Source organism: Salmo trutta, chromosome 14 (genome assembly GCF_901001165.1).
Source record: "Salmo trutta chromosome 14, fSalTru1.1, whole genome shotgun sequence".
NCBI classification, from domain to species: Eukaryota; Metazoa; Chordata; class Actinopteri; order Salmoniformes; family Salmonidae; genus Salmo; species Salmo trutta.
The window spans coordinates 47,290,785-47,318,494 of NC_042970.1; the positions used below are offsets into that span (position 1 = coordinate 47,290,785).

At 40.6% G+C, this 27,710-nt stretch overlaps 2 protein-coding genes across 2 annotated transcripts; one reads left to right on the plus strand and one right to left on the minus strand.

Moving 5' to 3' along the window:
* The first annotated feature begins 397 nt into the window (after window positions 1-397).
* LOC115208279 (neuronal vesicle trafficking-associated protein 1) lies at window positions 398-11,929 on the plus strand. Its single transcript, XM_029776216.1, has 5 exons — window positions 398-586; window positions 936-1,090; window positions 1,393-1,509; window positions 3,120-3,230; window positions 10,235-11,929. Exons 2-5 carry the CDS (start codon window positions 962-964, stop codon window positions 10,424-10,426), a joined length of 549 nt encoding a protein of 182 aa, XP_029632076.1. The 5' UTR covers window positions 398-586; window positions 936-961; the 3' UTR covers window positions 10,427-11,929.
* Window positions 11,930-12,188: 259 nt separating this feature from the next.
* Window positions 12,189-27,191, minus strand: stx18 (syntaxin 18). Its single transcript, XM_029776215.1, has 11 exons — window positions 26,952-27,191; window positions 16,588-16,655; window positions 15,332-15,447; window positions 15,148-15,225; window positions 14,974-15,040; window positions 14,536-14,648; window positions 13,982-14,079; window positions 13,778-13,836; window positions 13,595-13,664; window positions 13,381-13,461; window positions 12,189-13,216 (listed from the first exon to the last, which is right to left on the minus strand). Exons 1-11 carry the CDS (start codon window positions 27,102-27,104, stop codon window positions 13,121-13,123), a joined length of 999 nt encoding a protein of 332 aa, XP_029632075.1. The 5' UTR covers window positions 27,105-27,191; the 3' UTR covers window positions 12,189-13,120.
* Between the last annotated feature and the right edge of the window lie 519 nt (window positions 27,192-27,710).

A 27,710-nucleotide genomic window follows, 5' to 3' on the forward strand; every position in this document is an offset into this window, starting at 1 on the left:
AAACTTTGTAACTGTTTTAAAGTCACCAAGGAAATCCCTGGGCGGTTTCCTTCCTCTCCGGCAATTGATTTAGGAAGGACGCTTGTATATTTGTAGTGACTGGGTGTATTGATATACCATTCAAAGCTTGATTAATAATTTCACCATGCTCAGAGTGATATTCATTGTCAGGTTAAAAATATATATTTTTACCCATCTACCAATAGATTACCTTTTTTGCAGGGCATTGGAAAACATTTTTTATTAAATGTTCAGCTCATTATCAATGTTTCTTTCTTCTGATTAGATTTAAAATAGTCTTTCAAAGTTTAGATGTAAAACCATTATCTCCCTAGACCTGCTCCCATGTGTTATCTCGTGTGTAGCCTATGCATGGGATGTAGGCTAATGTTGTTACATCACTTGGCTGCCAGCAGCAGCATCCGCTCGGAGGGACCGCCTTTGAGCAGCATCAACGAGAGCTTGACCATTTTGTGCATCTACAACATCTTAAATCGGCTGAGTCACACCTACACCGGCGGTCTCAGTTATAACAATAAAATAGGACAACAACATCAACAAGGATTAAAATAAAAAACGTTAGCAGGTAAGGGTTGATGTATTAGTCAATGTTATATACAGGTTTATCGTTCTTATTATCATAAATAGTGCTAATTGAAAGTAACATCCAAAGGATACTACAAAGAATGTTTTATTTGCGAGCGCTCCTTCTGCTATCCTATAATGAAATTAACAAAATAATCCACGTTGCATATCTATGTTATCAATTGCAGTGTGTTTGATATGCAGGTGTGTTTTTGTTTCAGCTCAGGAATGATTGGCTACGTTAAGATAAAACTAAAACAATCATATGCCATTCATAATTTAGACGACGCATAGGCCTACATGTATTCGTCACACAATCACTATTAAACGCCCTGTCCTTCTCCGAACAGGTTTTACACCCTATCGTGTCGAAAAAATGGTTAAATTGGGGAATAATTTAAGTGACAAAAACAACGCCAAAACCGTCTCAGATGATGGATTCGACTCCATTCCCCTCATAACACCCTTAGATGCCAGTCAACTGCAGTTCCCTGTACTCGACAAGGTAATATTTATTCAAGTGAATTGAAAGCCTATTGGTGCAATATATCTACTCTACCCATCGTCAATGTTTTTATGGAGTTGTTTTCTTTACAGGATGAAATAATATGAATGTGACCGACTAAGGATCCAATAGAAATAAACGTGTCAATGTAACCACTATTTTGTCAATAGCCTCAAATAAAAATCTATCAATCTATTCACCGTTACACACATGAAGGAAATAGCCGAAAAATGTTACACCTTCATGCAGGCCTATGATCAACATTATTCATTTACATCTTGGCATTTGCCATTGTGTTTCAGGTGGTGGTAAAGACCAAAACAGACTATGATGGGGAGCACAAGAAGAGCAAGCTGCACTCCCCCAAGATAGCAGCATTCTCAATAAGCATCATCGAAGGGGTTTCTGAGCGACTTAAAGTAAGATATGCGTTCTTGTTCTTCACTCAAACCCAAGCCCCCCTTGATTAATTCAACTGTTGCCATGGCAATGGCCTTGTAATTGTCGTGTCTCACTCAGTTTTTTTTTCTCCATTTTTTTATTTAACCTTTATTTAACTAGGCAAGTCAGTTAAGAACTCATTTTTATTTACAATGAGCTTACCAAAAGGCCTCCTGCGGGGACGGGGGCTGAGATTAAAAATAAATCAAATAAAAATATAGGACAAAACACACATCACGACAAGAGAGACAACACAACAGTACATAAAGAGAGACCTAAAGACAACAACATAGCATGGCAGCAACAGATGAGCTTACATAGAGGTCTTTGAGAAGCAAATTGCTCGGCTACATATCACCTGAAGAAGCCATACCTGCTCACTATCTAAGAGTGGTCCATCAAAAACATTGGTGCGAATGCATTCCATGACATCCCATAGCACAATTGATTGCTATATCTGTAGTGCTGAAATGCTCTTTGTGGTATTTTCCAGCTCGCTATGCTGATATCTTTGTATCTGAAGTCTTAAGGCATAATCTGTTATCAGATAGGGCAAGACATTTACTTTTCTGTAGGCAATATGCACACTGTAGTTGAAAGTAACATTCCCTACATGGTTTCTTTCTTCTCTGGCTCCGTGCTGGTTTTGCATAGCAGCCCTTGATATCAATTCTTTAATGATTTCCGCAAGATGTTTCGAACTCTAATAGAGAAATATGACATCATCTACATCCTGGAAAATCAGAAGGAACTCTTAGTAAACCTCGTTGTCAATAAAAAATCGATGATATAATACACTAAGTTTGGGCCCGTGATCAAGACAAAATCAGGTACCATATTTATAAAGTGTCCCAGAGTAGGATTGCTGATCTTGGACCAGTTTTGCCTTTTTTTATTATACTGGTCTTAGTAAAGCACTCCTTCTCTGAGACGCTTTATGAATACATAACTGAGGCTGGCATATTTGACAAAGTGATTTTCCCGACAACTCTCTCCCACTCCCCGCCTCCTCAGTTCCTTGAAGCACCTGTAGCCATTGCATAATACCCTGGAGATGTCAGTGCAATGTACTTTTATTCTTTTAAAGACATCATGTGTCTTACTCTGTTCGGTCTAATGTCCAATACCTGTTCCCTAATCAACCCCATAGACATGTCTTGATGAGTCCTCGTAGAGCTGAAGTAATACGATAGGTGCAATTAGCCCTCTGGCCCCGTATTCATAAAGGGATTCAGAGTAGGAGAGCTGATCTAGGATCAGATCGCCCCCTGTCAATGTAATCTTATTCATTATGATCTAAAAGGGACAACTGTTCCTGGATCAGCACGCCTACACCTTCTACTGAGACGCTTTATAAATATGGGCCATGAAATAATTGGATTGGTGGAGGCGAAATAGTAATAACTCCACCTATCCCTGTGGTTGGGCAAATGGAGATTCTGTCATATTTCTTACACCCATCTAGTTCAGTAATCTACCACAGAGTAGTATCTAGTGGCTTGCCGTCTAGGGATTGATTTGGGCTTGGGCATAGTGTGACCTATCAGTAACCCAACCCAGAGATGATGTTTGTGTCTCATCTTCCTAGGTCACTCTGCTGGTGATTTGTGCTTTGGCATTTGTGGTCTGCGTGATGTTTCTGGTGGTCTATAAAGTCTACCAGTATGAGCAGCCCTGTCCAGATGGCTTCATGTACACGGTAAGCAACTGCAGTAAGCATCCCACTGGGCACACACTGGTTGAATCAACGTTGTTTAAATGTTATTTGTCAGCGTATTGTGCCGTGGAATCAATGTGGAAAAGGCATTGGATTTGACAAAAAGTCATCAACCTCGGCTCGGTTTCCCGATAGCGATGGAATTTAGGCTTATGGACCTTAGGCTTAACTATGCGTCCTAAAAATAACATTGAAGATGTCACACCCGTTTCCCAAAACACCACGCAGCGCACTCGTTACAAAGTGAAACTTAACTGAGTCGCTTCAGGAGCTGCCCCGTGCTGAGAATGATTCCAGAATATAGGCTAAAGAGCTCCCTATTGCTCTTAAATTATTTATGGCTATTTTTTACACAATAGTTTTCCCATCATGAGAATAAATGTTCTGTAGTCTATTATGTAAGTAAGTGTTTGGATTATGTTTGTTATGTATTCTAAGTGTTTACTCGTACCATTTTTGTAAGCAATCTTTGATTGAGTAAAATCTGAATTTTTCAGTTTGTCTAAACTGTGAGCAAGAATGAATAAAAGTCGTTTGCTCGCTATAGACAATATCAGCTTGACCTAAAAATAGGATATTATGACAATGGTTTTCGTAATTGCTCAACAAATCATTGTAGCCTAATGGCAGGCAGGAATTGGGCTTCAAGTAGGCCTAACAGATATTCTACAATTAAATCATTAAACAATTAAAATAATTAAACATGAAGTAGCAAGTTAAGCGACTTTGCTATAGACCTAATATGTTGACCTTTAGGTTATTGGTTAGACTACAACGAAATGCGTCAGATTCTAGATAATAGTAGCCTATAGGCCTAATAGATACGAATATGGAAGACTCAGATGTAGCCATTACGAATATGGAATAGACTCAGATGTAGCCTAATGGCTTAATACTAGGTAGGTCTATCAATTGCACATGAAAGTGCTGTCAACATTTAACCTAATTATATAATAGCTAGATTATTCTATTTCAGTTTTCATTAAAAAAAATCTAATGTATCCTTGCTTTGCTTGTTTAAAACATTGCACACTTTTTAGGCCATTCAACTATGACGTTTTCGGTGGTCACAGAGAGACAGATAAACATATTCATTCTATGTTTAGCTGGGATTTTCTGTGTGTAAAGTGGGTAAACGGTGATCTAATGATGCACTTAGCTGTTCTACGAGGGGTCTGAGGCAGGAGTAAGATTACGAGCAATTTCAAGTGCAACGTTAATAAAGACAGTTTTGGGAAACATCTCAGAAGTTCTAACGATTAACTCAGCCTTAAGATGCTTTTGGGAAACCGGGCCCAGTAATGTTTTCATCGCATTTCAACCAGCATTGTAAACATTGAAATTAGGGTAAAACTTCTACTTAAATCCATTGACTTAACCTGATTAACAAGTTGTTACATCGATCTAATTTCAACATAATCATCAGAACTATGTATATGTTGAAATTGCATTGACAGTTCTATGTAGAAATGTTTTTTTTTAATCTTTATTTAACTAGGCAAGTCAGTTAAGAACAAATTCTTATTTTCAATGGAACAGTGGGTTGTTCAGGGGCAGAACGACAGATTTTTACCTTGTCAGCTCAGGGATTCCATCTTGCAACCTTCCGGTTACTAGTCCAACGCTCTAACCAATACGCTTCCTGCCACCCCATCAATATATATTGGGTGGTTGAAATTATGTAGAATTTCATATTTGATTAGACATTTGACCTTGTTTCACTGTTGATAGTAAAATTATATTTGAATCAACGTCATTGTTTCAACATCATTCTATCAACCGAATTAAATAGATATATTTAAATAAAATGTGAAGCCAGTCCAATAATTCCCGACTGAACACGGACTCCTACTGGAATATAAGGAGTAATGCACTTCAGTGAGACTAAGTCTACCATCCAGATTCATACATCTATGTATCATGTTTAGCTTTGGAAACAAGCTGTGTTCGATTCAGCTGAGCTATAATGTTAACACATTTAGACATTGATCAGCTTCCATACTCTTTTGCGTACCTAAATGACACTGTATTCTGCCCTTGAATTGCGTTCCCATGCAAACCTAGACAGATAGCTAACAACTAAGTCTTCAATAAAACTCCCACGGCGTGACTTTTCTTGAATGAATATATTGAAAACGTTTATGTTGGGAAACTGCAAAATACAGAAAAGAATATACTTTAGTATTCAATTCAGATCGACATACTGTAGCTGTACATTATACATTTCAAGTTAAAGTTACATGTAAATACAAAACACGTGCCGAGGGTACCATGCATCTGGCATGACGCCAAACCATGTAGCTAATTGTTACTCATATGGTAATTGGCTAACCCCTTTCATTACTCTAATAATGTACACCCATCTCTGTAGAATAACAAAGCATATTACTCTAGAAACAGTAACAAAACTTCAGTATTGTATGTTTTACAATTCGTTTGCATGACGCACGAGCAAAGTAATACAGCTGACGGCATACATGAAAAGCATCGCAATTTGTGTGAGTAAATACAACCAACCAACATTGATATGTAAGCAACTCTATCAATAACAAGATTATCATCACTAGCTAAATGCTTGAATCGAACTTTACAAACAAATCTTTTTCCGAGGCTGAAGCGTGACAAGAAATAGCTACACTGAAAGACCTGCACCGTAGAGTTGTTTTTAGCTGCTTCTATGCGCGCAGAACGAATTCTCTACTTCCTGTTTGCGTACAGTCTTTCCAAGTACCAGAAAGCTCCACTAAGGGGCGAATAACACCACGGAACACAATGAAAATCCATCTTAACCATTGTAATAAAATGATCTGTTACCTTCTAACAGGATGGCAGCACACTGCATAGCTGAAAGTAGAGCATGACCGATATGGGATTTTTGGATCCGATATCGCTTCCAATTTTAGTGGACATATTTGCCGATAACACATATCTGCCAATATGTATATTATTATAGCTAGAATAAAAATAAAACCTTTTTTTATGTATGGATTGTGCTTAAAACAGCCCAACAACGATACTCAGAAAGCTGATTTCTTAAATGTTGAGGAAATTACATTAATGTAAGTGCCACATAGAATTTAGGTGCACCAGAAAGCTGAGATTATTTAATGGGAAAACTGTGTTACTCTAGTGAAAGGAGGATAAACTGCGCTGATTCCAGCAAAAATGTTTTTCCCCAAGGCTCTGAAAACTGAGCTGCCTCATGCTAGCCAGCTGGAAAACGACATAGGACACGTTTTCAATGTATGCTATTTAGCTATGTTTTCATCAATTGTAAGGCTATAGCCACTGAATTCTGGTAGTTGTCACTTGAAAGGAAAAATATCAATCACAAAATGCGCCGCGGACACAGCGTTGCCTCAGTGAAAGGTCCTTGCTATCTGGAATCCTTGGGTTGTCCCTACTCCATTGAAGTTGACATTTAAAATGATTAAGGTTCGGGTTTAGCGTATGTATGTCCTAAGGATTCTAGATATCACTAGCCCTCCATGAACGGCGTCAAGTATTCTCACACAGCTAGTTATCTGGCTAGTTAGTTAGCCAGCACGCGTCATGGAAATGGCGATTAGTGAAACGTGAATTTGAACCAGTGCCTATCAAGTGACAATGAATCCATACATCAAAACGTAGATACGAAGCGCTACTTTGTAACCTGATATGTTTTTTTGAGTGTGTCTGAAAAAAAAATGAATGACAGAGCTTGAACAATACGCTTTGCGAAGAGCAAATATAACACCAGATTTCGCCGGCTTCACTAAAGGTCTGTATCTTTGCGTAGGGTGGTTGTGTCCAGTCTTGTTGTAGCGAACCAAGGCAAGATAGGCATATAGCCATGCAAAGAGTGCCCTCCTCAGGACAAATAATAAAATGCAACAACAACAAAAATGTAATTCTATTTATTAAAAAATATATTAAAAAATCTCCGCATTTCATATCGGTCATTCTCGGTGGATTAAACGGCGATACAAATACATCGGTAAAATGTTAATATCGGCGGATATTATAGTTGAAAGTAACTAACGTTTCTTACACAAGCTGTATGTGAAAGTAAATTCGTAATGAGGTTGGGTTTATGTAGGCTACATTGACATCTGAATTTGCCCAAAGGAAAATCATTGGTTCATGGCATACCATCGTTCGTCCATGGTTGATTGGATCTTTCGAAGTAGTTACCATTAGCCCAATAAATGGGATGCCAAATTCATGATATTAGTAGAACACTTTTACCTTTGAATATTGTTTTTTATATATGTTATTCATTATAAGTGGCCCGATTAAGAAATCATAGGCTCTGGGGCTATTAAAACACTTTATGTTGGTGTTTCCTCTTTTTTTTTTGGCAGTTACCTGTATGTGCTTGTCATAAAACTTAATCCACAGTTATTTTTTTTATAAACGTTTAGAAACAACATTATGCTCTCTGCTGTATTTTGAACATTGAAAGTGGGCTCCTGTCTTATTTTATTATTATTCTCTGCCTCGGCCCCCTATGGGCTTGGGCCCACATACACTTGTGTAAGAAAAGTTAGTTACTTTTAACTATTCAATGTTATGTAGGCAGTCTATGCAAATGAGTATGGAAGCTGATCAATGTCTAAACATGTTGACATGATAGCTCAGCCGAAACATACACAGCTTGTTTCCCAAGTCAAGCAGGGTACTTACAGTGCATTCAGAAAGTATTGACTTTTTCAGACCCCTTGACCTTTTCCAAATTGTGTTGCGTTATGGCCTTATTCTAAAATGTATTAAATCGTTTTTTTTCCGTCATCAATCTAAACACAATACCCCATAATGACAAAGTAAAAGCAGGTTTTTAGACATTTTTGCAAACTAATACAAAACATTTACTGAAATATTACATTTACATAAGTATTCAGACCCTTTACTCAGCACTTTTTTGAAGCAGCATTGGCAGCGATTACAGCCTCGAGTCTTCTTGGGTAGGACGCAACAAGCTTGGCACACCTGTATTTGGGGAGTTTCTCCCATTCTTCTCTGCAGATCCTCTCAAGCGATGTCAGGTTGGATGGGGAGCGTTACTGAACAGCTATTTTCAGGTCTCTCCAGAGATGTTCGATCGGCTTCAAGTCCGGGCTCTGGCAGGGCGAAGAGTCCCGAAGAGAGTCCCGAAGCCACTCCTCCATTGTCTTGGCTGTGTGATTAGGGTTGTTGTCCTGTTGGAAGGTGAACCTTCTTCCCAGTCTGAGATCCTGAGTGCTCTGGAGCAGGTTTTCATCAAGGATCTCTCTGTACTTTGCTCCGTTCATCTTTCCCTCGATCCTGATTAGTCTCCCAGTTCCTGCCGCTGAAAAACATCCTCACTGCATGATGCTGCCACCACTATGCTTCAACATAGGGATGATGCCAGGTTTCCTTCAGATGTGACGCTTGGCATTCAGGCCAAAGAGTTCAATCTTGGATTCATCAGACCAGACAATCTTGTTTCTCATGGTCTGAGAGACGTTTGGGTGCCTTTTGGCAAACTCCAAGCGGGCTCTCATGTGCCTTTTACTGAAGAGTGGCTTCCATCAGGCCACTCTACCATAAAGGCCTGATTGGTGGAGTGCTGCAGAGATGGTTGTCCTTCTAGAAGGTTTTCCCATCTCCACAGAGGAACACTGGAGCTCTGTCAGTGACCATTAGGTTCTTGGTCACCTCCCTGACCAAGGCTCTTCTCCCCCGGTTGCTCAGTTTGGCCGGGTGGCCCGCTCTCGGAAGAGTGTTGGTGGTTCCAAACTTCTTCCATTTAAGAATGATGGAGGCCACTGTGTTCTTGGGGACCTTCAATGCTGCAGAAATGTTTTGATACCCTTCCCCAGATCTGTGCCTCAACAAAATCCTGTCTCGGAGCTCTACGGACAATTCCTTCGGCACCATGGCTTGGCTTTTTCTCTGACATGCACTGTCAACTGTGGGACCTTATATAGACAGGTGTGTGCCATTCTAAATCAGGTCTATTCAACTTAATTTACAAAAGGTAGAATCCAATCAAGTTGTAGAAACATCTTAAGAATGTTAACAGGATGCACCTGACTCAATTTTGAGTCTCATAGCAAAAGGGTCTGAATACTTATGTAGATGAAGGTATTATTATTATTTTTGCAAACATTTCTAAAAACCTGTTTTCGCTTTGTCATTATGGGGTATTGTGTTTAGATTGATGAGGATTTTTTTAAATGTAATATATTTTACAATAAGGCTGTAACGTAACAACATTTGGAAAAAGGGAAGAGGTCTGAATACTTTCCGAATGCACTGTATAGTATGCATCTGGATGGTAGACTTGTTCTACCCCTCATATACCAGTACTCACTGTTCAGGAAGGAATTATTGGACTGTGGCTTCACATTTTATGTCAATATACCTCTTTATTTAGGTTGATGGCATAACGTTGAAACAATGATGTTGATTAAAACATACAATTTGACTCTCAACATTGAAACCTGGTGAAATAAAATGTCTAATCATATATAAAATGAAACAATTTCAACCACCCAATGTTTCTTTGTGTAATTTAACACAATTTCAATGTATTCATAGTTCTTAAGATTATGTTGAAATTAGATTGACGTAACAACCTGTTCGTCAGGTTTAGTCAATGTAATGAAGTTTTACTCTTATTACAACGCTGGTTGAAATAAGATAAACAGTGCTGGTGGATGATATATTTTTTTATCTAATGTATTTTTCCACATCACAATGCATTGATAAATTATGTTGAAACAACCAGTGTTTGCCCAGTGGGATGCCTCTTGTAGGTAACAATGAAGACCGTCTTTCAAAAAAAATGCAGCATACAATTGCACTTGCAAGACACAACTTGAATCAATTCTCCTTTCTCTTTATTATTGGCACCTTGATGTTAGCTTCTTTTCAGTAACGACAACAAGACAGGTTTTCACAAGCACTTCCAGGTATTATCTTGTCAACATTTTTAGAGTTCTGCCCCTTGTTCCTATGCGAAATCGCTCTCTCTCTCGCAGCAAGGTCGGTGCATGCCGACGGGGATATACGGCTACTACCCCCCTGGTGGGCGCGGGCGTCTCTTCACCATCATCAACCACTACAACATGGCCAAGCAGACCATCACCCGGTCCGTGTCCCCGTGGATGACCGTCATGTCAGAGGAGAAGGTCACCCAGCAGGAGACCGAGACCCACCAGAAGCTGGCCTAATACACTGGGCTGTATTCAGAGAGGTGAAACGTTAAGAATGTTACAGATACAATTGCAATGAATAGAGCCGACCTGATGCCCAATTCTACATGAGCGCTAATCATACTTGTGCTACAAAATGTATTTCTATCTCAGCGTTTTGTAACGTTGCACCCTTCTGTACTAGGATCACCATCTAGCCCTGTGAAAAAAAGGATACGCGGTGCCATTCAGGCAAACTCCAAATCTGGAAAAGCGTTGGAGCTAAAATGATTGTTCCTGAGCTGCACCAGTTTTAATTGTTATTGTAGAACTGCAATATATCAGAAAAAGTATTGTTTTAATCAGTTCAATTATTTTACAGATGCCTTTGAGTAAGCACAGACTGGAACAGGGGTTGGAGGGATATTGGTTTTGCTTGAATAGCGTCCGCGGTTAGTTACAATTATTTGAGGGGCAAACACGCACACAAACATGTCTTGCCACATACTCGTTGACAAAACATATTTTTACACAAACGTAAAATGGGGAATAAAATCTCTGTAACCCAAATATAAACTGACTGAACCATCTAGTGTCTGTGGAGCTGGATTAACCACACATGCACGCATGACTTTGCAAGGCTTCTGCATTTCACACAAGCAGACTGTCTTTGTTACAAAAATACATATGAAGTACTGTCAGAGAATGTCCCGTTTAGCCCTTGAAATCCATCGAAAATGACTGATAAAAAAAAAAAAAGTTTTTTCTCCTCCTTGATGGTTTTGCGTCCCCTATTTGTGGATGAATGGGGTATGACTCACTTGAAGATGCATTTTGATGATCTAAAATCTTAATATAATGCAAAAGTCATGTCCTATTGATGTTTTGGAAGTCAAATGACTCCAATGTGTAGAGGAGTTTTAATTTAATTTAAGTCTTGTTCAGTAAGCACGAAACAGGGGAACACATTTTGAAACAGGGAGATACTACCTAAACTTGTCCAATAAGAAATGCCCATTTTCTGTTTCCGTTTCAAAACACTTTCAACGCTGTGCCATTCTGAACACGGCCCTGGCATGACGCTCACTATATTTGTATGTAGAGCTCACCTTTATTGTGGACACTGATCAGGCACTATGTCAAGGTCTTCAGAAAGCATTTGAATGCTTATTGTCACTGCATAGTATATCCCATGTCTTGTTGTTGATACTGAATGTTTTTGCATTGCTCTTGAATGTAACGTGTAATGCCATTGAACAGGGTTCTGTAGTTGTCAGTCACCCTAAAAGGCAGTCAAGTCACACAGATATACCAGACTGAGGGAAGCGTGCAGTGCAACTCTAAAAACAACATCTTTGTCAGGAGAAATCTTCATTGCTTTAAAGAAAGAAAGAAAAAAAAGTGTAATTTTAGTTCTTTCAACGATACAATGACTTAAACAGAAGTACATTTGATGCTGTTTTTTTGGGGACAATTGAGGAAAATGGATTTGCTTTGAACTGTCAACCAAATATCTATTAAAATGCACACATTTCACATCAACCTTAGAGTAATCCATCATATGTAAAAAAAAAAAGAGAGATGAAGTTCCTTCATGCTCATTTCCAAAGCCAATTCTTTGGATCGTAGTTCATGCCATAGGCCCAGATTTCTAGATCTGTATATAATCTGGATACTATTGTTTTGCCATGAACTAGACTAGAGAATGGCTGAAGTACAATGCATATAATATATCAACTAGTGAAAGTGTGGATTTCTTGCTGTAATTTGGGGAAATAAGAAAAAAAAATGGAAAATGTCATTCACAAGCAGTGCTTAATTTTATTGGTGTTAGGACCAGGTTTTTACACAAGCAGTGTAAGTGCAAAGTGGTGTTATACCAACACATAAATACTCCCATTGATTGATCATAACCACTATCTTCACACAAACAAAAGGCTTACATGCTCATTGTAACTCAATAACTATTCTTGAAAATATCCCATCTGCAAGAGCTTAGCCTTAACTCATGGTATATTAGTAATTATTAACCGGGTGGTTCGAGCCATGAATACTGATTGGCTGAAAGCTGTGGTATGACAAAAAAAATATACCACAGCTAAGGGCTGTATCCAGGCACTCCGCGTTGCGTCGTGGGTAAGAACAGCCATTAGCCTTGGTATATTGGCCATATCCCACACCCCATCTTGCTTTATTGCTTAATTATCTCATATCTTCTAAATGTGTACATACCATTGAAATAAATACATATGAAAGACCACAAGGGTTTTAAAAAACATTTTCTTCATCTCAACAAAGCATAAGTACACAATATCAAGATCTCAATACAGATAAAGACTAATAGTTCAGAAACCACTTCCTTCCTTTGAGATAGACAGTTGCTGTTGATGCAATAACAAGCATAGTGGTCAGTATGTATGCGATACCGATTGCCCATATATACACAGTGCAGGTGGATGACAGCACTTTGCAATCAGCCAATAGCGTGCTTTGCTGAACAGGAAGAGTTACCAAGTAACATGCGTTTACACTGACTTCTAGTGGCTCGAGTATGGTTGACATGTAGTGAATTCGTCATCAAAGCACTGGTCGGGGGTCAGTTTTTTGGGGGGGTTAGGAAAAGCTGGTCCTAGACCCAACACTCTGTCCATCCAACCATATACTTCAATGTGATAAGCACTTAGGGCTAGGCCTGGGCTGATGTCACTTCCTGGTTCTGCCAGGTTCAGGGGGTTAGCTGTCATACCAATCCAGGAAGAGCAGAGAGAAGGAGCACATGACAAGGAAGAAGAGGATCCAGACACGGAATCCAGCATTGTTTTTGATGGCCTGGAAACAAGTTAAGCGTACAATGAAACATACAGAGCTAAAACAGATCACTGGCTGTGTCGAGCAACCTCAAGAGTCAGTTCTGAATATTTGGTAAAAAAAATTTAAAATAGTATAATGAGTAGGGAAAACTACTGGGGTTGTTTAGCATAACCTGCCATTACCTCTCGGATGTCTTCGTTTCCCTCTTTAACGTTTTCAGTGGCTCCCACAACTAGCTGATGGATACTGTCGATCTCCGTTTCCTGTGAACAATGCATCAACAGGAAATAAGTAACACACACTAATAACACATCAGTAACACTTTATTAAGTGGGATGGGCATTCTTTTCAATAGAGGCATTTTCCTTCAGGGATGGCCAAATGGAGGTCACTCACTTGCATTAGCACCTTCTCCGCAAAGATCTCCTGGAGTCGCGAGATCTCGACGACCTTGCCCTCGATTTGCCTGAAAGACATTAAGGGAGGAGATTGACTCGTCTTTTTCACCTTTGCTTCACCTCAGTCATATCTAGGAATGTAGTGGTAAAAGAAATGGTCTTAAGGACTGATTAAACACACCTGACTTCATCTACTAGGTTGCTCATCTCACTCACCAGCCTCTGGTTCTCTTGTTCAAACTAGACAGAGGGAAACACATGTACTGTAAATGCTGTGTAGAATCTGACCCATCAGACAACAACATAACGGCAATAATATAAGTAACACAATGCATTGGAGAGAGGGAGAGCACATAGAAGCATACACAACACCTCTGTTCCATACCATCTGCATCTCCTCAGGCGAGAGCTCGTCCTCCACACGGCCCTGGCCCTCCTCCCACAGGCTCACGTTGTTCTCCGGCACCTCCGTCACGCTCCGCTCTTCAGGGAGAAAACAAAAAAAGGGAGAAATACACCCCGTCTTCACTTCAAGCTCACGCAAACATCAAGTCACTTCTGTGACTGTCATAGCCATTTATGTTCCGCTCTATCCAGTTCCCTTTATCACACAAACATAAAGTCCCTCCTTTCATAACCATCCCTTTACCTCTATCCGTTTTGCTTTATTTTAAATACAGAAGTTGACCATTTTCATTCAAACATTTGAGTTTTACGCACTTGTCAAATTTCCACGCGCAAATAGCGCTAAATGTCAAATGATTATACCAGTAGTAGTAAATAAATGAAAATCCATGAGAGAATAACATGTTACATGTAGAAATGTGTGGGGCTGTAATAAAGACAAACACCATATAAATAGTCGGCTGTAGTGACTCAAAATAGATGTTCTTTCCACCCAGAGTCTCTTTGGGAACTCGTCTTGGTCTCTGTACTCACCACCGCTGCTGCTGCTCTCCTCCTTAGCCGTTTTCTCCTCGCTGTACAGCTCCGCCGGTGAGCTTCTCTCTACCGCCACCCTACTGTGGTGGTGCTCTGGCTCTAGTCTGGACCTGGAATAATATCAAAACACCAAAGACAAGGTCAGGCTTCCTAAAAGCCCCCCCCCCCCCAAAAAAACACAAGGCAAGGTCACAGCATATATTATGGAGATCGCTTACTGCCAAAATGTTGTCAATGAATGAAGAATCATTCACAAATAAATGATGTGTTATGAATATACATTTGTCAGAATTCAACTCAACGGTCCCTGAAATCAAGAATTGTCAATAAATTAATAACTCATGGTATTTTTTAGATTACTTTTAACCTTCCATTGCAATTTGCAAAGCATTTTAATTATTATTATTTTTTTAAATAATCTTTAAAAACACTCACAGTCTCTTCTTGTCCACCACTCTTTTCACTCGTATAGCCCTCTGCTCGGAGTAAAGCTTGCATACTCCTGCAAACAGGAACGATCAACACAAATCCGATATTCTCTACATTATTACAAAGTACTTACAATATGCACTGACGTCAAATATATCGTGACGTCGCCAATGAGCCCACCTCTCAAATATATCTCGATGAGGTCGAGGACCGCCCCCCTGTGCTCTCTGATCTGTGTCGGTATGACCTGCTTCTCAGCTGGAAGGGCGACAATAAATGACAAAAGGGTTCTTATTATTGTGTATTATACAGTATGTCCAGTACATGCTACCCAATGGACTCACACTCTCTCTCACACACACACCTTCAGAGCGGAGCTGCTTGATGGCCTCAGAGCAGGTTCTCATGAAGATCTGGGCGTCCTGGTCGATCTGGTCTCGCTCATTGTCTGTCATCCGGGTTAGGTCCGACGAGATGAGACTACAAAACACACAAAGCAATTGAAAGGAAACAAATCGCATTTGGACCCAGGTCTGCTGTAAACTAGGTCTGCAGATTCTGTGCAGTTAAATGAAAGTGCTAAGCCTATGTTGCCCTCTAGTGGATTCCTACCGTACAGCTGATAGATCATTCCCTCAGAATGATAGTTCTGGGATGACTGACATGCTCATTTTTCATTTTCTGTCAAAGAAACATGAAAAAGGCACCCAGACCTTTCCTGTGTTTGCCATGTTTAATAAAAAATGTAAATAAATACTTAAGTCAATTCTATGGGAAGAGCACAATGTACTTCTTCCCATGTAAACTAATAATATGTTTTTATTTATTACATTTTTAATGCATGTGACAGGTTTTTAAATCACACATTTTTTTTTGGGGGGGGGGGGCTAATAGATCCAAATTGCTGGCTCTAAACTAAGGCAAGAAAATGTGAAAGCGTTTTTCAAGGCCCGCCCTGCGAGCGCGCACACACTGCCCTCGGGGCCTTGACCAGATGAAGCCTGTGATTAGTCCCAGGGCGTGATTTGCTCTTCACTTGGTTGCAGCTCAATTATTCCACCCAATTAGACTGAGTCTCCAAAAGACCACCCCACTCGCTACTGACCTTGTGCCAGCGCCTGCCTTTCCCAACCACCCACCTCAATTAGACCAGTCAGACCTTAGAGCCTGCAACACAGCCTGCAGTCAACTCTGTAGACAGACAGACAGACAGACAGACAGACAGACAGACAGACAGACAGACAGACAGACAGACAGACAGACAGACAGACGCTCCAGCCACTTTACCCCCTAAGCCTATATAACTACTGCTTAGGCTTATGGTGATTAGTTAATGCCATCTACTTCTTTGACAATGAAGGCTCTAGGGTTGAGAAGGTTAAAACCTTTTTTGATCCTTTATGAGACTGATGTTTCAAAGAGGAAAAAGCTCAATCAAGTTGTCAAAAGGTTAGATACATCCCAATCCACATGGAGGCAGAGCTGAACCCTTCCTGGAGGATTTTCTTTAGGCCAAACATGTGAAAAGGGATTAGCCCTACATCTTATAGTCACATGAAAGTCACTGTTGAAAACAGACAGTAAAAAGGACAGGGTTTGGTGACCTGAGACGAGGATTACCTTCCAGCATTCACATAGTCCTTCCTGTGCTGCAGCAGAAAGTCTTTCAGCTTGGTGATGTTGGAGATCTGTCAAAATGAAGAGAAAACACGTTAGAGAAGTCTATCAATGTCTTCATGTCTCGCTCTCTATTTGTTGGCCACATCTCTGTTCCTCTTTATGATTTTGTCCCTGTCATGTCTTAAAGTAATGATGGACTGTCGTTTCTCTTTGCTTATTTGAGCTGTTCGTGCCATAATATGGACCTGTTCTGTCACCAAATAGGGCTATCTTCTGTATACCAGCCTTGTCACAACACACCTGATTGGCTCAAACGCATTAAAAAATAAAGAAATTCCACAAATTAACAAGGCACACCTGTTAATTGAAATGCATTCCAGGTGACGAACTCATGAAGTTGGTTGAGAGAATGCCAAGAGTGTGCAAAGCTGTCATCAAGGCAACGGGTGGCTACTTAAAAGAATCTCAAATATAAAATATATTTTGATTTGTTTAACACTTTTTTTGGTTACTAAATGATTCCATATGTGTTATTTCATAGTTTGATGTCTTCACTTTTATTCTACAACGTAGAAAATAGTACAACATAAAGAGAAACCCTTGACTCAGTAGGTGTGTCCAAACTTTTGACTGGTACTGTATGTATGTATGTATGTATGTATGTATATATTAGACACATTTTCTCCACTCCTGACTGCATGTGCTGCCATAGAAATAGAAAGAATAGAACGGGTGTCCCCATTCAAGTCAATAATGGCATAATGGGTGGACTGGAAGCCATTATGAGTGTATCCAAAGGAACAACGCTAGGTTGAAGATGACAATATTAGATGTCTCGCACAGCCGAATGCGGCAAAGACGTCAGAGGTTGGTGGATTTCATTCATTCACTGGTAGACCAAAGAGTTAGTTTCAGGCCCTGCTTGCATGTCTCAAGTTAGGCCTTCCTTTAAAATGACCAAACTTAGCATTCACTGACTGTGACAGGCCACCTTGTCCATCTGTCTTGCTCTATCCATTCTGAATTTTACGAATTAATATTTGTTTACGGCAGGACATACCAAATTCAAACCGGCAATTTCCTCGTTAAATAGCCTAGCTCATGTAAATAAAAGTATACTCTTCTATACACTGTAGCTCCCTGACAGAAAACATTTAAATATGCCTGAAATGTATAATCTGTCGACTATGTATCACAGATAAAATGTCCGGGAAGATGTGTGCACAGGAAAACCAGAGGAAACTCGGTGGAATCCAATATTTGCTCCCATAATTCGGTTAACATCGAAAAACCCCTAATTGCTTCCCCATCCACAGAGTGGAGCGCAAGAAGGACAGACTACACACACAGCAGGCTCTGTTTGCAACAAAAAAAATATGAAAAAAACCTATGAGAGAATCCAGACAAGCGCCATGTTGAAAATGACACAATGAGTTCGACTGTGACAGAGACCCAGGGCGAGCGGGATTATTTTTCTAAAGCCAAACTGCGCCGTCTTCGGTCCAGTTTTTCTCTTCTAATGACCGTAATTACCAAATTGCTGCAGTGGTAAAGCACGACCTGGGTCTTGGTCTCTAATGGCGACTCTAAAAATATCAACGTGAAGAAAACGACTGGACTTTGAAAAGAAAAGGTTAAAAAAATAAATAAATACAGAGCTACAATTTGCTTGAAACCCATCACCTCTCCTAGAAAGCAAATAAGCATCGATGACTCGAGGTGTGACATTGCTTCAGAGCAATTAGAACAGAGCAGGTTTAAGATAACCGAGTAAAGGGCTGTGGCGGTGAGTCGACCCTTGTAATAATACAATTATCAGGGGTCAAATGTTAATCGTTGTTCATAGCACTTGTGAAGGGGTTGAGTGAAGCACAACGTTCCCATAGTTGAAAGGCAGGAGTGTGTTGTTGTCTGCTGTCTGTGTTGTTGTCTGCTGTCTGCCCTGTCTGGGATGGGCAACTCCAATCCTCGGGGGCCTGAGTGTCTTTATTTTCCTCTTCTCCCAGACACTCACTATATAAAATCGCAGCTATAAACCCATATCATGCTAATTTGGCCTACAACACAGAGTCACTAGATTACTGATGTGCTATTTGAAATAATAGGCTACATTCTTCTGCTTTCGTAACACACCTTCTCACCAGCAGGTAGCAATAGGCTGCCAGTATTGGAGCCCCACTGGCTTTCAGGAGAGAACAGAGGAGAAGAGAGAAGATGTCAAGAGTGCTGGTTTGGGGGGGGGGGGTTGATCTGTCTCCTGTGTGTATACATTTGGGCTCAGATTCCCACTGCAACCTCCAGGGTTTGCAGGGGGTCACCGGGATCAATTGCTCTTGTAACTTAAGACTCTAAAGAGCTAGTAATACCTAAACAATGAGGAAGGGGGTAGCCTTGTGCTTGCGGCTGGAGGAGAGTGCGTGTGTGTCCCTGCCAAAGTATGTGAATGTATATGAATGTGCTTGTGCGCGTATGTTGTGTTTGGAGCGAGGCAGCAGGAGGAGACAGTCTGCCGGGCTACATCTAATCTCATCATCATCAAGGACCCCCACTTTATCTTCTCACTCTCTCCTGCCCCTCAGTCTGTACGAAGCGCAAACAAACCATCACAGTGCATTATTATATATATATATATATTTTTTAAAGGCTTAGTCAGCTGATTTTTTCTTAAGTCAGTCTGGGTAGGCTCTTTATTTTACTAAAACCAGGTAACTGAGATAATTTGATAATGATCACCCAGACTCCATTGCTTGACCCCTAGCTGTCTATTTTGAAGCCTGTCCAAATCTGATTTGAGATCTATAGACTATAACTAGCCTAATTGTTCAAAGAACACACTATGAGAAACACTTAAAGCTCTATGCAGTGGAGGGGACTTCGCCACGTTGATTGTTTCACCGTTACGTCTTACTCTTGTGTATTAGAAATTGAGATTTCTGGTCAGTCACAGCAACACAGGCAATAATCTATAATCTACTCTCGCATTCAAAGGCAATCTAGGAGCTTTTAAAAAATAAATTGTCAAAAGAATGTGCATTTTGTAGGGTAATAATCTGGACTACAGCAAACATTCCTAAACATCTCAGATTTCAAAAGAAATAGAGAAAAATAAATTAAAACCAAAATAAGTTTTATTGTTTTAGTTAAAACTAGGCCTATGAATACTGCGGTGTTCACATAGCAGACTCATGGCGGCAGGATGCTTCCGGATGTCACTGTTTTCAATGAGATGACGACAGCAAATTCTGCCACAAAATACCATCCACTGGGTCCACTTTGTGGTTCAAAGTGCTTTATTTATTCAGTTAAAAATGTTGGCCGTAAGTTAGCGTGTTCTTCTAACCAGCTAGCCAGGCCAACTGCCAAGCAACGTATGGTAGTCCACGAGTTTTCATGCCATCAGTCTGACTTTTTTTTGAGTCACATACTTCAATGCAGCATAAACAAAGAACAAAGTGTACGTTTAACTAAGAGACACCGCTGTCGTTCTCCTGTTGCTCTAATGTCAGATGTCGAGTTTTTGCCCTCCACAAGTAAATCGTTTCTGAAAACTCAACAACAGCATCTTGTTTTGCAAATGCATCCAAGTTGTGCACATCACTGTTTTTAAAAACATTATTTTCCTTTTGAACAAACCCACATCACTTGGGGGGGCAAAAAGAAGCAACGTGTCCACATGATGAACAAAGGCTCTGAGGTTTATCCTGTTCAAAGCAGCGCTCTCTCCTGACTACAATGGATGCGAACAATGTCATATTCGAGCTTCATTGAGAAAGAAAGAAATTGGGAACACATCAGAATTCCCCTCAGAACCTCTACTCCTTCACTTATTTTAGCCCGGTCTTTCATTTTAACTTTAATGGAAAACATGACTAACAAACCTGAATGTTGTGTTGTTTGTTGGGTAGTTGAGCAACACTAATGTTTGGTTTTGTTGCACTTAAGGGATTCATTAATGAAACACACAGATGGACACATTCCCCTCAAGGCCTGTGTATATGGTGCCCACAGTAGAACAGACTAGATTAAACTAATGTAGGCTACCCAAATGCAATTAGGTTTGCCTAATTCTTTGACACATGTTAAATGTTTATCATGTCTTTGTGAAAAAGGCAGGTAGGCCTATCACAAAATTAAAAAAGGGGACCATCGCGCTTTCCCAGAAGCTTGGCTGGTGCGTAAAACCTGCGAATTCAGACAAACAAAAAGGTGTAATGGGTCCGCACTGAGAAAGATGTCGCATAAAAAAAACTTACTTCATTTTTTAAAATTATTTTCATTGCATCAGGGATAGCATACGCAAATGTTTTGGCTTCGCAGCCTTCTGTGAGTAGGTACAATTTTCTTTTAATTCAAAACAGCATTTGTACGGAAACAACTGATGCAGTGAAAATATATATTTTTAAATGAAGTAAGCTTTTATGCAACACCTTTTTGTTTGGCCTATTACAAAAGCCCTGAAACCTTTAACAGTTGTTTTGAGAAAAGTCACTTTCCCTCTAAGGTTTGTTCTGGATGTCCCTGAGCCTGAATGTTCCCTAGTTTGTGATTGAGGACATTTTTCTGCCTATTTTAATACAGATAAGTTAAATAATATCCTAATTGGGAATGTTTGAGTAATCAATTATCCTATAGATTACTTATTGTCTTATGAGGCCTAGGCCTATTTGTCAAGGAATGAGCCTCATTGCTTAATTAAATAATGCCGTTATGGCTCATATCAATCTGAATTTTGCCTATAAAGCCTGTCTCTGAAGCAGTACAGTATTTTTGTTACAATTACACTGTTTAGTCTGCCAAGTATCTGGATTTCATCTCGCCGCCCCCTAAGTTTGACACTCGTCCACAGACCTGTGTTTGTGCATTTACGTCTCCATATTTGACACTTTGTTTTGTTGCTTAACTGGCAAAATCCCCTTTCTTGAAATGTCTGTGGGGAAATGCTAGATAAGATTGTATTCCGCACTTGCATTTGATGCCTCAAAATTCTATTTTCCTGGCCTCCGTGCGAAAACAGAGCAGAGATTAAACCAACTGGTAAAGACAGTGTTTAGCAGGACATTCAGATCAGGTAAATCCCCTCAAATCCCAACCTGATGGTGAGAGAATACATTTGCAGTTGAGTGAGTGAAATATAAATGTATATTTTTTTGAATACTTTGTGGGAGATAATGAAGACTAGTGAGACTACGAAACAAAAATCACTGATCATGACAGCGGATGCAGGTTCATGGCAATTATTGTGGGGTGACATGCAAAAACTTGCTCTGTGTCAACAGGGAGAAGAGGAAGAAAATGGAGTGAAGAGATTTGTTCAATTGCTCAAATTAGGTGTGTGATTCTCAGGTAATGGGGCCAACAAATATAGCCTAGGCTTGTACCTTATCTCTTAGCCTAACAGTTAGACTATGGCTTTCTAATTTTAGAGCAGCTACATTCCATCAAAGCATCACATTTACTGCCCTGTGTAAGCACTTCAAAACTTTAGATTTTGCCAGAAAGTGTTTTCCCCCCCCAATAGGAGAGACTGTTTTAGGGAATTTCTCAGACATTCACAGTTCACTTGCGAACAGAAAAAATAAAGTCTGAAAGGGACCCAGGTTATCAAAATGTAACTCAATGTTTTGAGAATATACCAGATTATAATTTCCATTTCAAAATACGCCATGAGAGGGCAACCCCTACCTCGCTCGAGTTAGGTAATAAACGCATATTTCTAAGTGCTGGCTGATCACCTCACTTTTCGGACATTCAAAGAAAACACAGTAAAAAGCAGTCCATTGTGGAAAAATTTTGGGGTGACCTCCTGCATTTAAACACGAGAAGAGCAGCCTGCTGTGGAGATGAGGAGGAGAGCGGTGAAACTGAGATCACAGTGCCCCAAACCGACCCCTGAGGTAAAAGATTCCCTCCCGATCACCGCACCCCAGACACTTACTAGTCCATCGAGCCTTTTGCTTCGCCATAAAAAATATGTTCACTTTCTGCAAAGGGTAAAGTTTTGAAAGAGAAAAAAAAACAACCCATACATGCTACTTTATATTTGTTTACTTTGAAGTTTTTCCTCCCTATCTGTTTTGTGAAGTGTCACTGGGAACTGAGAAGGCAGTGCATGTCTTGGAGGGCGCCCACATCTGTTCAGCATTAGGGGCCGGCCGTCAACATTGTTACTCGGGACCTAATTTAATGTTTTCTCTGCTTTGATCTTCCACCTTTAATCACTGGCTCTTGGGAGGATCGGCTTTCCTCAAGAAATTGTTAGAAAGCTGAAAGAAAATGTTATTGCAGCATGTTTATGGAATCAAACATGTGAAGAGAGGGCTCGCGCACAGAAAAAAAAATGGATCCTGTATCTGAAGTCTTACAGAGAAAAGGATGAGGGGGTGGGGGCAGATGAAAACCACCACATAACTGTATGCAGTGAGGACATTCCAAAATTTCAATTTCTCCAAACATTGGTTCACCAAGATCGTTTCAGATGATATCGGTAGCACAGGGGAGACAGCGGGAGGGTGGGGGCCCAGGGTCGGGGGATGGGGGGTGGGGGGGGGGCACCACAGGCTAGGTTTGAGTTTCCTCAAATCAGCATCCCTGCTTTCATTAAACCATCATTTCCAATATCATTGCAACAGGGGTGCGAGAGGCATAACAAAGCATAGTTGTGTGGAGCTGAGTGACTGGGCTTGTTTCTCCTGGCTATGGTTGGTGGGGACATCAGGTATGGATCAAGAGCTGACGTCCCTGGGGAAATCCAGAGGAGTTCTTCAAGGTGCCTTTGATAGGGCTTGTATCCATGATACTCACTTCTGCATAGTGGTCACGCTGCATGTGGCGCACTTCTTCTATTTGCCAGTCGCTTTCAATGAGCCCTCTTTATTTCTACACCAATGATGGGTCGCGACTATGTGGCGGTGAGAGTCTGAAAGTCCGGGGAAGACCACAGATCTAGGATCCACGGATCTATCCCCAACCTACTGCATTTGAATGACATGTAAAAAGAACATTTAAAAAAAGAGGAAGATGTGGGGGGGGGGGGGGGGGAAACGCAGCCTCTCATCAGGACTGTCCATCACTGGGTGTTTCCTATTAGGCTATCCCCAAACATTGGAACTGGCTTTAATCAAGGAAGGCCCAAAACATTTTCAGACTCCAGCCACCCAAGCCAGACTGTTCTCTCTGCTACCACACAGCAAGCGGTACTAATGCACTAAGTACTAAGTCTGGAATCAACAGGACCCTGAACAGCTTCTACCTCCAAGCCATAAGACTACCAAACAAGACAGGTAATAGTTAATTAAATGGCTACCCGGAGTATGTGCATTGGCCCAATTTTTGCACCGACTCTACCCACACATACTTACCCTGACAACCCAACACACGCTACATACGGTGCGGTGACCAAGAACCCGATGGTCACCCTGACAGAGCGCCAGAGTCTCTGTGGAGATGTGAGAACCTTCCAGAAGGACAACCATCTCTGTAGCACCCCACAAATCAGGCCTTTATGGTAGAGTGACCAGACGGAAGCCACTCCTCAGTAAAAAGGCACACGACAGCCCGCTTGGAGTTTGCCAAAAGGCACCTAAAGACTCTCAGACCATGAGAAACAAGATTCTCTGGACTGATGAAACCAAGATTGAACTCTTTGGCCTGAATGCCAAGCGTCACATCTGGAGGAAACCAGGCACTGCTCATCATCTGGCCAATACCATCCCTACGGTGAAGCATGGTGGTGGCAGGATCAGCAGCAGGGACTGGGAGACTAGTCAGGATCGAGGGAAAGGACGGAGTAAAGCACAGAGAGAATCTTGATGAAAACCAGCTCCAGAGCGCTCAGGACCTCAGACTGGGGCAAACGTTCACCTTCCAACAGGACAATGACCCAAACACACTGCCAAGACAATGCAGGAGTGGCTTCGCGACAAGTCTCTGAATGTCCTTGAGTGGCCCAGCCAGAGCCCGGACTTGAACCCGATCGCTCATACCCAAGAAGACTGGAGGCTGTAATCACTGCCAAATGTGCTTCAACAAAGTACTGGGTAAAGGGTCTGAATACTTATGTAAATGTGATATTTCCGTTTTTTTATTTTCAATACATTTGCCAACATTTCTAAAAACCTGTTTAAGCTTTGTCATTATGGGATTTTGTGTGTAGATTGATGAGGAAAAATACAACTTAATTAATTTTTGAATAAGGCTGTAACGCAAAAAAATGTGGGAAAAAGTAAAGGGGTTTGAATACTTTCTGAATGCACTGTATGCCCACGACACATACGCATACTGATGCCACACACTTTCCCCACTCAGCATATACGCTGGTACTGTCTATTTTCAATCCTGTTGCCCAGTCACTTTACCCCTACCTACAGTGCATTCAGAAAGTACTCATATACCCTCCACTTATTCCACATTTTGTGTTACAGCCGAGCAGATGGGCCGAGAACGGAGAGGAGAAAAAAACGCAAGGAAATCAAAAGATAGCTGTACAGATAACTTATCTAAAGGGTTTTGACTTCTCAAACACAACACAATATGATGCCCTGTCACCTTATTAATTCAGCCACTTACCTAAATAGTACGTAAAACATTTAGGGGTCATTTGAATTCTTCATTTAGGATTTTTTTTTTAAATAAATGCATAATAAATACCTTGCTGCGTTTCGTAAACGCAGATCAAAAATGCTTCTTATTGTAATTTCTGCTCGGCATCAGACTCATTTTGTGCTTCAGTTGCACTTCTCCCACTTGGATGAGAATTCACGAATAGGCATTCTATCAGCAGACAGAGCTCAGACTGATGTGTAGCTACTTATCTCGGTGTAGCCAGCGTACTTTTCTCCGGTAAATGCAATAAACTTTAAGAAAAACATTAAGAAATGTACCTGGCTACATTTTTTCCCTAAGATAAACAGAAATATGATGGCCATACATCGTTTTTGCAAAAAAATACCTAGCTTTTTCATTGTATGCTCATTTAGCCTACTTGTGTGGCTGCCAGCTAAGTAGCGTTGCACTTCTGTTGTCATCTGATGAAAATTAACCTATTTTCTACCCAAATGTGTTGCACTAATGTATTTTCTGTGAATAAAAACTATAGTTGTACATCCCTGATAACTCTATTGAGGCAACAAACAAAAAAACACGACTTTCAATAGAAAATGTGACCCCTGTCAATACACAGCTGGACTCGCCTGCTCCCGCTTTCCCCAGTTGTGCTATTTACAAACAAACACATGACTGGCTCAACTGTTCTGGGGAACTATGGTAAGCTTCATAATGCTAAATAATGTGACAGGTGAAATGAAGAACGCAATCTGTTTTATCTTCTAACATACTGCACAAGTTGACGGCAGGTATTTCCTTAAATTTGCTACAAGTAGTAAAATGTATAGAAACATTTCAAAACAGTATTGAAAAAACATCCCGTGGCTATTTCCAAATACACCCATGCCTAACATTTGTCCATTATTATTTTCAAAAGTCTTCAAGCTCTGTCAAATTGGTTGCTGATCATTGCAAGACAACCATTTTCAGGTCTGGCTATAGATTTTCAAATAGATTTAAGTCAAAACTGTAACTCGGCCACTCAGGAACATTCAGTCTTCTACATCTCCAGTGTAGATTTGGCCTTGTGTTTTAGGTTATTATCCTGCTGAAAGTTGGATTCATCTCCTAGTGTCTGGTGGAAAGCAGTTTCCTCTAGGAGTTTGCCTGTGCTTGGCTCCATTACGTTTTTTTTATTCGCAACGATTACAAGCATACCCATAACCTGATGCTGCCACACCTATGCTTGAAAACATGGAGAGTGGTACTCAGTAAATCAAATTGTGCTAAAGAATATGTTAGTCTCATGAACCACAAGGACATGAGGCAACAGTCCAACAATCTGTGGCTGTACACTTTTGCGCAGAAAATGTGTAGCTATCTAGCTAGTAGAATACATTGACTGTATGTAGGCGATCTGGAACGCACCACTAACCTGTCAAATGCAAAAAGTAGTAGGTGGCTAGCTAACTTACATGCCAAGTACTGAACGTTTGAGCAAAGTATTATTGGTTACTTAGAGGTCGATATAAGTAGCGAGCACATCATCGACTTAGGCCTTTTTAGATAGCTGGCTAGTTGTTAGCTAACGTTAGGTAGTTAACTTTCATGACTTCGAGATAGGTTTGACTGTCGTTAGCACGCTAGCCTCTGACTCGGCTAACGTTAGCTAACTGACGAGCTAGCTAGCTAACATTAGCTATAACGGCACCCGAACTCTATCAATTTCCATCTCTACACAACTGTTATTAAAATAAATTAGCTACATTAACTAACGTTAGCTAGCAAGGCAAACGTTAACCTGTGCAGTGAATGTCACTCACCACTTCCTTCGCCTTGGGAGAAAATCCATGTTTGGGTCTGCTCTTCTTGAAGATTTCATCTTTAGGCAAATCAAACCCTACTCCGATAGCTTTATTTCGAGTTTTTACCGTTTTGACACTGGCTTTGAACAGTACAGTTATATCAACAGCCATTTCTGTCAGTAGCAAGGCAGTACACGCCACTGTCAACAGCGACACGTCACCACATTGAACGTCATATTTTTGCGACACATGGGTGCGTTCGAGACATGCGTGGTTGGCCACTTTAGTGACAATGCCGGAGATGCCGGTGTTTGGAGGATATATTGGCAGGATGTTGTTAGGCCCGAGCCTAAGCCGATGGTCGGAAAACCGTGCAAATATATCCTCCAAACACCGGGTTCGAGGGCATTATCACTTTTATACAAAAGGTTACCAACATATTCAAATAATGATTGACATATTTTCATAAAAAAGGTTATTTTGTTGAATTTATTCATAGTATTTTATCCTTCCACAAGATACAGTCCTGACACAAATGTAGGGTTGCTACCCAAGCCATTCGTTCTATCGATTCGGTTGCCAGAGAAGCGACCCAGTTGTTCAGTCTTTTTGTTCTGTATCTATGGACGCGACCCAGTCATTCGTTCTAAATGTTCCATTGCCATACTGGCTGCCAACGTTCTTATCCCTTGCTTGCTAACTAGCCAACTACAGTTCATTTACAGTCATGTCAAACAGTGCAGCCAGAATAACAACAGTAGCAACATTTGCATTTGT